We start from the raw sequence: 15,299 nt of genomic DNA on the forward strand, positions 1-15,299 counted from the left end.
GGACCCTGTCTCGACCGCAGGTCATTAACGATGTCTGAGAACTTATACCACGGACGTGGACCCTGTCCCGACCGTAGGTCATTATCGATGTCTGAGAAATACTACCACAGACGTGGACCCTGTCCCGACCGTAGGTCATTATAGATGTCTGAGAAATTATACCACGGAAGTGGACCCTGTCCCGACCGTAGGTCATTATCGATGTCTGAGAAATTATACCACGGACGTGGACCCTGTCCCGTCTGCAGGTCATTATCCTTGTCTGAGAAATTTTACCACGGACGTGAACCCTGTCCCGACCGTAGGTCATTATCGATATTTGAGAAATTTTACCACGGACGTGGACCCTGTCCCGAACGTAGGTCATTATCGATGTCTGAGAAATTATACCACGGACGTGGACCCTGTCCCGACCGTAGGTCAGTATCAATGTCATTATCGATGTCTGAGAAGTTATACCATGGACGTGGACCCTGTCCCGACCGTAGGTCATTATCGATGTCTTAGAAATTATACCACGGACGTGGACCCTGTTCCGACCGTAGGTCATTATCGATGTCTGAGAAGTTATACCACGGACGTGGGCCCTGTCATGACCGTAGGTCATTATCGATGTCTGAGAAATTATACCACGGACGTGGACCCTATCCCGACCGTAGGTCATTATCGATGTTTGAGAAATTATACCACGGACGTGGACCCTTTCCCGACCGTAGGTCAGTATCGATGTCTGAGTCGATGTCTGAGAAATTATACCACGGAAGTGGACCCTTTCCCGACCGTAGGTCAGTATCGATGTCTGGGTCGATGTCTGAGAAATTATACCACGAACGTGAACCCTGTCCCGACCGTAGGGCATTTTTGATGTCTGAGAAGTTTTGCCACGGACGTGGACCCTGTCTCGACCGAAGGTCATTAACGATGTCTGAGAACTTATACCACGGACGTGGACCCTTTCCCGACCGTACGTCAGTATCGATGTCTGGGTCGACGTCTGAGAAATTATACCACAGACGTGGTCCCTGTCCCGACCGTAGGTCTTTATCGATATTTGAGAAATGTTACCACGGACATGGACCCTGTCCCGAACGTAGGTCATTATCGATGTTTGAGAAATTATACCACGGAAGTGGACCCTGTCCCGACCGTAGGTCTTTATCGATATTTGAGAAATTATACCACGGACGTGGACCCTGTCCCGTCTGCAGGTCATTATCGATGTCTGAGAAATTTTACCACGGACGTGAACCCTGTCCCGACCGTAGGTCTTTATCGATATTTGAGAAATTTTACCACGGACGTGGACCCTGTCCCGACCGTAGGTCATTATCGATGACTGAGAAATTATACCACGGACGTGGACCCTTTCCCGACCGTAGGTCAGTATCTATGTCCGGGTCGATGTCTGAGAAATTATACGCCGAACGTCAACCCTGTCCCGACCGTAGGTCATTTTTGATGTCTGAGAAGTTATACCACGGACGTGGACCCTGTCTCGAGCGCAGGTCATAGGTCAGTATCAATGTCATTATCGATGTCTGAGAAATTATACCACGGACGTGGACCCTGTTCCGACCGTAGGTCAGTATCGATGTCTGAGAAATTATATCACGGACGTGGACCCTGTCTCGACCGTAGGTCAGTATCGATGTCTGAGAAATTATATCACGGACGTGGACCCTGTTCCGACCGCAGGTCAATATTAATGTAGTACTATTATGGCAGTTAAAACACGAACGAGGATGAAACATGAGATACTTTTATTGCGATGTAATGTATTATAAATAAATACGATGTAATAATATATACAGGCGTGTTAAACACGTGCATGAGATATGAACTACAGAGTCTGGGGACAAAACACCATTGACATATATATCCGGGACAAAACACCATTGACATATATATCCGGGACAAAACACCATTGACATATATATCCGGGACAAAACACCATTGACATATATATCCGGGACAAAACACCATTGACATATATATCCGGGACAAAACACCATTGACATATATATCCGGGACAAAACACCATTGACATATATATCCGGGACAAAACACCATTGACATATATATCCGGGACAAAACACCATTGACATATATATCCGGGACAAAACACCATTGACATATATATCCGGGACAAAACACCATTGACATATATATCCGGGACAAAACACCATTGACATATATATCCGGGACAAAACACCATGAACACATACATACGGGAGAAAACGGCAGTAACATATACATCGGCGGCAAAACACCAGTGGCGTATACATCCGGGAACAAAACACCAGAAACATATACATCCGGGGACACAACGCCAAGATTAAAAAAACATCCGGGGACCATACGCCAGTGTCAAAACACAAGCAAGACATACATCAAGGGACAAAATATTATTAAGATTTACATCTAGGGACAAAACATGAATATGACATACATTTAGGGACAAAACATGAATAAGACATACATCTTGGGACAAAACATGAATATGACATACATCTGGGGACAAAACATGAATAAGACATACATCTGTGGACAAAACATTAATATGACATACATTTAGGGACAAAACATGAATAAGACATACATATAGGGACAAAACGCCAGTAAGACATACATTAAATGTAGTATGAGTTAAAATGGACAACTTCTAATACTCGACAGAAACCCTGTGAAGATGAGATAGACATGTTCAGACAATAAGCTTGGCTCAGTACATGAACATGTCACGACTCTTTGTAGTCGTCATGGGAGACATTGTAGAACGTTTTACATTACACATGACTAACAAAGAATTTGATTCGTGTAATAACAACGATATTCCGCTAAGCATACTGTGATACAACTCTGGGTTGACACGAGGATGTTCAACTAGAAATATAACCCGAACAAAGACAAGTGGGTTAAAATTTTCAAACCGGATCATCGTTATGTTTAATTCATGCTTTGTAGAATAAGACACGGGTATCAACAAAAACAGCTTTTAATTTCTCATTTGAAATTCAACGTTGTTGAACAATACAATACGATCTGTTGTAAATGTTTTATTCTTATTCTAATTTATTTTTTAAACTGAAAACTAGTACAGTGAAAGCGATAATTGATTCATCTATAAAATCAGAAAAAAACAATTAATATGTGATTATTCACGAAACGAATGCGAATAAAACGTGTATAATACTACCATATCTGATTCCTGTCTGATCCCCATATAGATAAAGTGCTGTCGGATTCATACTCAATAAATAAATAAATAACGTTATACACACTAACATCCTCAAACCTAAACGTCTGGACAGAAACATGGCAACATTCTACTGGTCTTCAAGAAGGAATATTGATATGATATTATAGAGATCCTTTCAAAACTAATCTTCAAGCACTTCATCAAACGAATTGTTTATCTGGGGATGGTTAGAGAAAAAATATCGCGATGTGTTGATAGTACGACACGAACAACAGTAAATCATCATTTTGAAATACCAAATAGAAACGTACTCCGCACTGGTGTTCTGGTGACATTACATAAGTACACAAACTTTGATGACGTGATGCGTGATGATAATGTGATGTTCTTCGTTAAAAAATAAACGATACAAACCAAAATCAACGATGAGGCCCTGTTAAACATGCCATATGTGAAATTACAGTTTGCATAAAAAAAAATCAAACTGAATTCTACGGTAGTGATTTGGTTTTATTTTTGTAAGGTCCTATTAACAGCTCAAGTCTTTTAAGGACGTTCTACGGAAGTGGGTCACGAGCACTACACGTAAGAATATGGTTCTAAGTATTATATTTGGAAAAACGCGCAAAAGCGTCAAAGAGGAGGATTTTTCTTCTTTCAATATTATATATTTCTAATACGTTAGATAAATGACCTGTTAAAGCTATACCGGAAGTACGTTTACATACCTATAGTGAAATATAACAATTATTCAGGTTTTTTGTCTTTTCTTAATGATAATCACATGAGCTAACACAGCCCGGAGGGAATATCTGAAAAGTCATTGATAAGTTTAAACTGTTAATGAGCGATCGGTGTGGGATGGCGCTTTTGTTCACCAGACAGGTACTAAAAGTCAGTAGCTACTTCATAGTGTAGTTTAACGACGCCGTGTAGCACTCGACAACGCCAGAAGATAGTCTCAGGGCGATGTGTCTACATTAAAGGTTGTTCAATTTCTAAATCCAAACTGTCATGTAATAAAAATGTGAAATTATCTGAAAATATGGAGAAAAAATAAATTGTAAATATGATATGGCATATATATTGCTGCTAGGTTATTCCTTGTGCTCGTCACGTGGACGAGCTTGCGCACTACTGTCTGAGGAGGACGCGACCACACAATCTTGGGACTGCGGTAAAGTACACGTAACCCCTTCCTTTGTGTGCCAGTTTGGGATCCACAGACACGTCATTTTCTGACAGGCTGTCGACAGACCTGCCATGACGTCATCCGTTTATGCAGTCTTAACACAGTTTTCATAGTAAACTTTTATGAAGGTGTAGATTCTTGTCTCCTGTTTGGGCGGAATGAGAATTATTTACAACTGTCCGTATCTCCTGTTGATGTGTGTACGATTGTAGGTCCCACCACGGAATGTCTGATCGGATGGTGTCTGCCGTATTGTATCGTACTTATCAAAGTCCTATTGTATTATATCAACACCATGGACGTCGCGCTGTATAACAGTCATACGCCATTCTGTCATTCACATATAAACAACACATCGGAAACGGACCGTTGTCGAACTTTACACATATTTGTATTACTCCGCACAGAAATACGAGGTCTGCATTGAATACAGTTTGTTGATGTGATTGGTTACGCATCCATTTTTCATTCCGTCCTGCGCAACTTCCTGTGATTTTTGTTCTGGCGAACCAGCTGAATCGTCCGATGATGTTGGCATGTCCATAAATATATTGGATCCGTCCACAACAGGAAACACAGTCCCTACAAAGAAAAAACAGGTCATTATTGTCTCCTTTGTCCTGGGTAGATAGCGTACCCCTCCGATCTCTAAGTCACGTGCAACATGTCAATTTATTTATCAAATATATATAAACAGGACATATCAATAAGACGCATTGTAAAGAAATTAGCCGATTTTTTCACCAAAATGGTACATACCGTCCATGTCGGCAGAAAACCTTTTTCTGTTCTCATCCCCCTCCTGGACCGGAAATCGATCTTGATCTAAATCAGAATTCTTCCCTTTCCGCTTCCGGTCTTTACCGCATGAGTCCGGACTCTGACGTCGTGACATTTTCTTCACCTGTTCAAGAATGGTCAAAAGGTTATGTTGGCCAATATTTCAGTAAAACCTGCATCAAATGAACATAAGAATGAATTTATTTTTCAATTCTCTAGAAACTAAAACTACATGAAAAATGTTTTGAAACCGGTATGTTAAACTGCATAGCTATCATTCTCATTTACACGTTTACAAGTCATTGTAATATACAACTTTCATTGTCACATGTGTAGACATTGTCACGCGCATAGACACTAGGTATTGATAGTGCAGGCCCTAACGACAACACACTTATCATATATCACGTGGTCAAAGTCAGAAACACGATGTACCGAACAAAGTGTCAAATGTCCAGATTTCTGTCTACCATCTACAGCGATTGTACGTCAACACCTCCAACTCATGTACTTTAAACATTCGCCAATCAAAATGTTAAGTTTGCCATGAATTATTCATGACTCTTACCATTATAGGACATTATAAATATAAAAATTGGAATGTTCTAAACCCCTTAACTTCGACAGATGAAAAGGCATGTGTACTTCTCATCTATAAATTTTGATGAGTGTTTTATCATTTTGGAAAATTTGATCAAAATCAAATTAAAAAACTTGACATGTTATTTTCAGAAAATGTCGAACAGTTTTGGTAAAATATCTCCCTTCTGTGCGACATGTCATTGAAAGGGGCTGATGAAATGATAATTAATCTCCGGACTTTTTGAGATCCGCGATATCATGACAGGTGTTATATAAACGTGTTCAGTAATAACGGAATCAATTAGATCTCATGCATACTGATTACACCGCATTGAAAAATGGAAGGAAGGAATTCCAGAATAGAAGTTTTAAATGTTTTGGCAGAGTAATAATGTACTTCTGGAACAATTGAGCGACGGTTGACCAGGCGGCGCCGTGCACGTGTCGAGTGACAATTTCAAGGTCTAAGCTGTAATTAGGGTGTGGGTTACAGCCATTCCTTGACCAGACGGGGAACACGAGACACTGTCGGTATTGTACCCTGGGTGATACTCGCCACGTAATGAGACTTTGGTGAGACAGTCATTTCTATAACTCTCCATACAAACCCCGCACAGTACGTATAGATATTACGTGAACGACCGTGTAATTATCGTCTTTAATTATTTCAGGGTATGGGTACTGAAAAGGACGATTGTGTTTTTTTCGTAAATAGTCGTAAGTTGTGTGTTCGTTCGTCATTAAACACCTACACAGTTTAACTCTCTCTGACTAACGATTCCTTGACTAGCAAACTTCCCGTTGCCCATACGGTTCTTGAAGTAACTACTACACATGTCTACGGCCCCCTTCCTTTATAGAACTTTACAAATTATGTTATTAATATTATATATTAAATATCATGTGTATATTTTTTATCTTACTAACGCCTTTTTTCCAATTGTCTGCCTTGACTGTCCGTCAGATGGCGCCACCCACCATGTCTGATTTCCCCTTACTAACGTCAGATGGCGCCTTTTCTACTATGTCTGATTTACCCCTTGTTTACGTCAGATAGCGGCATTCTCTGCTATGTTTGTAGTTCCTTTGCTAAAGTCAGATGGCGCTTTTTATCATGTTCTCTAACCAACCGACCTTCCCCGCCTTGTTTATTCAGGTCTTCATTCTACCTACCTTCGCTCGTTGGTTCTGGAACCACACCTGTACGACTCTCACAGTGAGTCCAGCTTCAGCAGCCAACTGTTCTCGTATCTACAAGGGAGAATACATTTTAATAAACGAGTTCCCCAATGCAATCAGCTTTCACAATGTCTCAATACAGGATTTCTGAATAGCCCACATAGTTTTGATATCACTTTGTACAACAGTTCTGTTGGGTTCGGGTTAAATTTTATGCTGAGCTTCATTTTATGGGTATTCATGGTGGCATTGATCTTGTATGACGTTTTATGTTAACAACATTTGGGTAGTTTTTTGAAAGTATTGAAGCTTTTAGATAACCTTGAACCTGTACGACACTTACTTTTCTACATGGTTTGGGGTTAATCTCAAACGCGGCCTTGAACTTGCGTCGTTGACTCGTCGTCAGTATCGTCCGCGGTCGTTTCGTATGTCGCTCATTGTCGGTATCCATATCCTCATAACTGTCGCTGTCGTCGTCCATAGCATCTGAAGTAGAACATGGAATTTTGCAATGACACAATTTCACTAAATACACAAGTGTGTAATTTATTCTATCTATTTTGTTTATAAAAAGATTCAATCGGTGCTTCGTACTGTGTCTACAGTGTACCACTGTGCCTTCAATGTTATACCGTGTTTATTTAAAGAGTATTGTACCGTGTCTATAGTGTACCATGCTGTGTCTTCAATGTTACACTGCGTACCATACCGTGTCTATTTAACGGGCGTTGTACCGTAGTTATAGTGTACTGTACTGTGCTTTCCATGCACAGTATCTCCAGTGTATAATCATGGACATCGATTATGGATTATGGATTATGGATATCTAATACATCGTTTACAAGAAACATTTATAATTCAATGCAATTGTTACAGTAGAAATGTGTTTTGATATTTTGTAAATTGAACAATCATAACAGTAAATTCTGCTAACCAGCATGATATAGCGAATAGGGGAAAGTGACATCCGGGAACTATTAATGATATACTGAAGTAACCGATGTTTGTAACTATTTGTAGTTTTCTGTAATCGACCAGAAAATTCAATGATTCAAGACTAATTCGTTTCGCTATTTTGGTAAGTGCCAACTGTACTCATTACCACAACAATGTCACCAAAACATAGATATGTCTGTATGTCCTTTCTACCACTAAAATGTTACCCATACATTGATATGTATGTCTGTCTGAACTCTCTACCACTACAATGTCACCCAGTCATTGATATGTCTGTCTGAACTCTCTACCAATATAATGTTACCCAGACATTGATATGTCTGTCTGACCTCTCTACCACTACAATGTTACCCATACATTGATATGTATGTCTGTCTGAACTCTCTACAACTACAATGTCACCCAGTCATTGATATGTCTGTCTGTACTCTCTGCCAATATAATGTTACCCATACATAGATATGTCTGTTTGTCCTTTCTACCACCACAATGTCACCCAGTCATTGATATGTCTGTCTGAACTCTCTACCAATATAATGTTACCCATACATAGATATGTCTGTTTGTCCTTTCTACCACTACAATGCCACCCAGACATTGATATGTCTGTCTGACTTCTCTACCACTACAATGTCACCCAGTCATTGATATGTCTGTCTGTACTCTCTACCAATATAATGTTACCCATACATAGATATGTCTGTTTGTCCTTTCTACCACTACAATGCCACCCAGTTATTGATATGTCTGTCTGACTTCTCTACCATTACAATGCCACCCAGACATAGATAAAGTTGTATGTCTGTCCTCTCTTCCAATACAATGCCACCCAGGCACTCATCTGTATATCTGTCCTCTCTACCACTTCATAGTCACCCAGACATATATATACATATGTTTGTCTGTCATGTCTACCACTACAATGCCACCCAGTCATTCATCTGTATGTCTAACTGTATGACTGTCCGTAATCTCTACCACTACAATGTCACCCATTGATCTGTCTGTCTGGTCCTCAATCTCTACCACTACAAAGTCCTCAGACAGACAGATCACTGTCTGAGGACTTTGTCGTGGTAGAGATTGAAGACCAGACAGACAGAGAGATCAATGTCTGAGTACTTTGTAGTGGCAGAGCTTGAGGACCAGAGAGACAGATCAATGTCTGATGACTTTGTAGTGGTAGGGATTGAGGACAGACATACAGACAGATCAATGGGTGACATTGTAGTGGGAGAGAGTTCAGACAGACATATCAATAACTGGGTGGCATTGTAATGGTAGAGAAGTCAGACAGACATATCAATAACTGGGTGGCATTGTATTGGAAGAGAGGACAGACATACAGACAGATCAATGGCTGAGGACTTTGTATTGGCAGAGATTTAGGACAGACAGACAGACAGACAGCTAAATGTCTGAGGACTTGGTAGTGGGAGAGATTGAAGACCAGCCAGACAGACAGACAGATAAATGTCTGAGGACTTGGTAGTGGGAGAGATTGAAGACCACTACAAAGTCCTCAGACATTGATCTGTCTGTCTGTCTGTCTGGTCTTCAATCTCTACCACTACAAAGTCCTCAGACATTGATCTGTCTGTCTGGCTGTCCTAAATCTCTGCCACTACAAAGTCTTCAGACATTGATCTGTCTGTCTGTCTGGTCCTCAATCTCTGCCACTACAAAGTCTTCAGACATTGATCTGTCTGTCTGTCTGTCCTAAATCTCTGCCAGTACAAAGTCTTCAGACATTGATCTGTCTGTCTGTCTGTCTGTCCTAAATCTCTACCAATACAAAGTCCTCAGACATTGATCTGTCTGTCTGTATGGTCCTCAATCTCTACCACTCCAAAGTCCTCAGACATTGATCTGTCTGTCTGTCTGGCCTTAATCTCAACCCCTACAAAGTCCTCAGACATTGATCTGTCTGTCTGGCTGTCCTAAATCTCTGCCACTACAAAGTCTTCAGACATTGATCTGTCTGTCTGTCTGTCCTCAATCTCTACCACTACAAAGTCCTCAGACATTGACCTGTCTGTCTGTCTGTCCTAAATCTCTGCCAGTACAAAGTCTTCAGACATTGATCTGTCTGTCTGTCTGTCCTAAATCTCTGCCAGTACAAAGTCTTCAGACATTGATCTGTCTGTCTGTCTGGTCCTCAATCTCTACCACTAAAAAGTCCTCAGACATTGATCTGTCTGTCTGGCTGTCCTAAATCTCTGCCACTACAAAGTCTTCCGACATTGATCTGTCTGTCTGTCTGGTCCTCAATCTCTACCACTAAAAAGTCCTCAGACATTGATCTGTCTGTCTGTCTGTCCTAAATCTCTGCCACTACAAAGTCTTCAGACATTGATCTGTCTGTCTGTCTGGTCCTCAATCTCTGCCACTACAAAGTCCTCAGACATTGATCTGTCTCTCTGGTCCTCAATCTCTGCCACTACAAAGTACTTCTAAACACCAACATCAGTATCCCTCCTTTCGGTAGGTATGTTATCACACCATGTGTCATGTCAGTAGTATGCCTTATTCTAGTAACACTTTAGGTTGATATTTTTCGCTTTCTTTAACAAATCGATTATTCCATTGATTTCCTTTTTGACGACTTGTCAGATTAGGCAAAGTGTGAGCCATTGCAAAACCTTCATCGATACCGGACCGGTTCTGTTCAGACAATTGGGGAATATATACATTTGCAGGTGGAAGCTTAAACCGACATGTTTTGTGTACCGATTAAACTCTCAAACCCAAGTGCGAGTAAATACTGAACTACAATCTTACACGATGGTACAGCGACCAACGCGACAATTTCGAGATTTTCTAGTCACTAAATGGTCGGGTTTAATCTCACGTGCTCTCTCTCTACCACGGGTAATCCGAAGGTGTTGGGAGGTAAAAAGATGGGTCCAAAAAAGTGCGCGTTATCCGGGTACTTGACATTCTGTTAATGCCGAGGTCAACGAATCAGTCAATCATAGGGTGTGGGTCGGTGTTACCGATGTTTACCGGGTTTACTGATATATAGTGATGATGTCGGCACTCTGCTGTAACATCGAGTGCTGGGCACACTTCACGCTGCACTACTCCAGTAACACCGGTTAGAATTTCTAGTGCAGTATTTTAGAAAGTCAACAATGCTCCATAGTGTTGCTTTGTTTAAAGGGTTGATGTGGATGACGGTCTGCCCCTTTTACTGAGAAGTGAGGAGGACTATTGGGTTACTCCTTTGTTTAAACGTCCCAGAATATACAGTGATCGTACTCCGGGCAGGGCCCAGGTAGAGTTACAGGATAGCTATTTGTCACCGCTGTAACAATGCTCTCTACCTGTATCATGGCACCTGTCGGGGGCCAGGTGAATCTCCCACACACCAGCGGCCCAGCAACACAGGTAACCTACAGGTAATCCAACACGGTTTCATCAGCCTATTATATGCTTCATTGGAGCAGGGTTGTGTTTACCTGTGTGACATACCTGATGCTGCACAAGAGAAGCTCCTAGTGGCTCAACATACACAAACCGTACTGTTCCACATAACTCATCTTTTTAATGAGAACAATTGATAAGCTTTAAACTCATTTCCCCAACTGTTAATCGTGATGTAGATGGTACATTTCATTCTGAAGTGTCCTTTATATTCAAATTTACGCGTTAAATACTTGAAGCCATTTTGTTTTCGTAATCCTGTTCAGTTTTAACACATTGACGTGGTGTCCACATTGTCAGGGTTGATAAACCTAGGGAAGGGACAGAGGTTAAAGCGCCTGTATTTCCCTAGAATGGGCAGATCAGAAAACCGAGGAATATTTTTGAGAGTAAAACTAACTAAGTGACTCTGTTATTAAATAAGTTTGATTGTTTGCTGTTTGATAAAAATAGTACATTGTAAAACTGGAACAGGTAAGTTTTGGTAATTGCTTATCTCTGTATAGAGACATATTTTTATATAAATAATAAACTAGGCCTAATTGTACTGACGTAGTTATTGACGTACAGATGTTTACCCGTACAGCGATGAACACGTGTCCAGGCTGTTTACCCGTGCAGCGATGAACACGTGTCCAGGCTGCTTACCCGTACAGCGATGAACACGCGTCCGGGCTGTTTACCCGTACAGCGATGTATACGTGTCCATGCTGTTTACCCGTGTCCATGCTGTTTCCCCGTGCATCGATGTACACGTGTCCATGCTGTTTTCCCGTGTCCATGCTGTTTACCCGAACAGCGATGAACACGTGTCCAGGCTGCTTACCCGTACAGCGATGAACACGTCTTCAGGCTGTTTACCCGTACAGCGATGAACCCGTGTCCAGGCTGTTTACCCGTACATCGATGTACACCTGTCCATGCTGTTTACCCGTGTCCATGCTGTTTAACCGTACATCGATGTACATGTGTCCATGCTGTTTACCCGTACATCGATGTACATGTGTCCATGCTGTTGACCCGTACAGCGATGTACACGTGTCCAGGCTGTTTACCCGTACATCGATGTACACCTGTCCATGCTGTTTACCCGTGTCCATGCTGTTTCCCCGTGTCCATGCTGTTTACCCGTTTCCATGCTGTTTACCCGTACATCGATGTACAAGTGTCCATGCTGTTTACCCGTACAGCGGTTTACACGTGTCCAGGCTGTTTACCCGGACAGCAATGAACACGTGTCCAGGCTGTTTACCCGTACAGCGATGAAAACGTGTCCAGGCTGTTTACCCGTTCATCGATGTACACCTGTCCATGCTGTTTACCCGTGTCCCTGCTGTTTACCCGTGTCCATGCTGTTTCCCCGTACGGCGATGTACACGTGTCCATGCTGTTTCCCCGTGTCCATGCTGTTTACCCGAACAGCGATGAACACGTGTCCAGGCTTTTTACCCTTACAGCGATGAACACTTGTCCAGGCTGTTTACCCGTACATCGATGTACATGTGTCCATGCTGTTTACCCGTACATCGATGTACACCTGTCCATGCTGTTTACCCGTGTCCATGCTGTTTCCCCGTACGGCGATGTACACGTGTCCATGCTGTTTACCCGTACAGCGATGTATACGTGTCCATGCTGTTTACCCGTGCCCATGCTGTTTACCCGTACATCGATGTACACGTGTCCATGCTGTTTACCCGTGTCCATGCTGTTTACCCGTGTCCATGCTGTTTACCCGTACATCGATGTACATGTGTCCATGCTGTTGACCCGTACAGCGATGTACACGTGCCCAGGCTGTTTACCCCGTACAGCGATGTACACGTGTCCAGACTGTTTTTCACCGAAAAAATCTGTGTTTTTAAAAGTAACATCATTTTGTTGGAAAGTTTTTTCTTCTTTATTACCAGGCCTATATGTTTCGAGATATTTACATATTAAAGCTTTTAATGAAGTTTTTACTCAAAGGTGTGAAGACCAGGGTTTTATCTTTTAATATATAAGTACAAACAGACTTTTGTCCTATTACCGGGCTCGTAACAGGGGGACAAAAACATAGATTGTGCAACTTTCAACATACAAACTGCTACGATTCTGAACATTATTTCCACCAATAAAATATATTGGTACAAACTGACAACAAAAAAATGGGATTCTGTTGTGATTTCATTGGTTATCCTCCAACGCTTGTAACACATAATATAGGCCAAACCCACTGGCCTCACTCTCACACCCAGCTGTAAACCCTACAGACTCACCTGGTGTGATATAAAAAGTCAGGTGTATTGAATGGCTGAGGGCAGGTGAAAACATATAAAGCAACACCGGAAAGTTATATTTATTGTGTACATTGATACATGTCTATTAACCCTGTTACGGAGTAGACCGAGACCACCCAGTTATAACCACTGCACGCAAGCATATACACCAATGAATGCACAACACTGTGGCAAGGTCGTATTGCCCTGCTGTATCAACTTTAGTATTGTTGCAAAGATGCTGAACAGGTGAAAATGAAACCTTTAAGTTCATTTACACAGGTGTAACAAAACCAAGAGTTCAATTTTCCAATCGATAAATTACTTTCTATTTTCACAAAATATCCGAATCGATGACCAATGCACCCACGGCAGTGTCACTGAGAACTGGTAGCCACAGCGAAGTGACATGTAAGATCTATGGATAGCGGCCCGCCTACCTGTACAGGGCCAGGATCAAGGCTATGAATGGTTTTGTACCTGTATAACTATAGGTAACATGTAATGGTATACCCGTGTAGGGACACAGTAACATGCAACATATTAAGGCAGCAGTATATTACAACTGACGCTAGTCAAATACGCCACAGTGTCGATTTGTTCTAGGATGACAGGCGGATAGGGGTTCGAACCCATGGCCCTTTGAACTGTAGACAAATAATCGACAACACCAATTATCCGTGACATGTTGTCCAAGTTTTGTGGGAACAAATAAGGTCCTGACGAATGGTACCACTGCAGATCGGGGATTTATTCAATTCAGTTCATTTATTCACTTTAAGCTTTTCAGCTCATCAGTTAACATATAACAAACCATAAATACAATGGCAGACACTGCAATAATTAGAAGAGCGTTATAAGAGGTAACAAATGAGGGAACTACTGAGGAGTTGGGGATTTTTCTTTTTTTCTTCTTGGGGACACAACAGTGATGAAAACACTTTGTTTTTTTTCTCTGCTTCCTTACAACGTTTCCGTTTCCTAGAGCTTTCCTCGGCAAAACCCCCCTTTTGGCCGTTTATGTTGAACTTTCGTCCAAGTAAGGCAGGACATAGGTTCTGTCCCTGGCCGGGGCAAAGTCCACAAAAAGGTAGTTGTCATTCCCTGTTTAACGTTCAGCATTTCTGGTTATTACAACAACTGGTTTACCCTTTGTCAGTATGATGTGACTGGGTCGAATACTGTGCTGGGTGCCTTCGGCATGGTATTTCAGTGAGGTACCACTCTAAAGTCGGCAACAGACCCGTGCTTTCGCAAGGAGGCAGGTACTCCAACATACCACTTCCATCACACAAACACACACACACATTCACACATACGTTACATACATGAAGCCATGTCCTTACATGACCTTCCCAAAACCAACCCAGACAAACGGTATGCCGGTTCACAATCTTTTCATAGAAATAATTGCTTCTATGAAAAGAGAAATCAATTTGTTTTTAACGTTGTTGCAATGCTTATCGTTTGTGATCCCTAATGAGAGTATGGAAGAGTATTGTACACACGTGTGAGTTCGTTACCTACTTAACTCGATACTAACAATATACGGGTATGGTACCAGCCTCTGGCCCCTGGTACGTTACCTCGTGTCCGCCAGTAGGTGGCTAGGTAATGATGAAAGGCCAGATTAAGAATTATGAATGTTTTTCTAACAAAACCATGCAGTCGTTATCATGCTGTTGTGATAATGTCACCTCCCTCTGCCCAGGTAATGCACAAC

The 15,299-nt window shown here is 41.7% G+C and overlaps 1 protein-coding gene across 1 annotated transcript in view; it reads right to left on the minus strand.

The window, feature by feature from the left end:
* Positions 1-1,753: 1,753 nt before the first annotated feature.
* LOC110461805 (LIM homeobox transcription factor 1-alpha-like) overlaps positions 1,754-15,299 on the minus strand; it is a 44,047-nt gene continuing 30,501 nt past the window's right edge. The window contains exons 4-7 of the mRNA XM_021515475.1: positions 7,276-7,421; positions 6,927-7,004; positions 5,151-5,295; positions 1,754-4,973 (exon numbers count right to left, since the gene is read on the minus strand). Of these exons, the coding sequence (XP_021371150.1) occupies positions 4,786-4,973; positions 5,151-5,295; positions 6,927-7,004; positions 7,276-7,421 (557 nt within the window). The 3' untranslated portion in view covers positions 1,754-4,785. The remainder of the gene's footprint in view (positions 4,974-5,150; positions 5,296-6,926; positions 7,005-7,275; positions 7,422-15,299) is intronic.

This window comes from Mizuhopecten yessoensis, unplaced genomic scaffold (assembly GCF_002113885.1).
Source record: "Mizuhopecten yessoensis strain PY_sf001 unplaced genomic scaffold, ASM211388v2 scaffold10685, whole genome shotgun sequence".
In the NCBI taxonomy this organism is placed as follows: domain Eukaryota; kingdom Metazoa; phylum Mollusca; class Bivalvia; order Pectinida; family Pectinidae; genus Mizuhopecten; species Mizuhopecten yessoensis.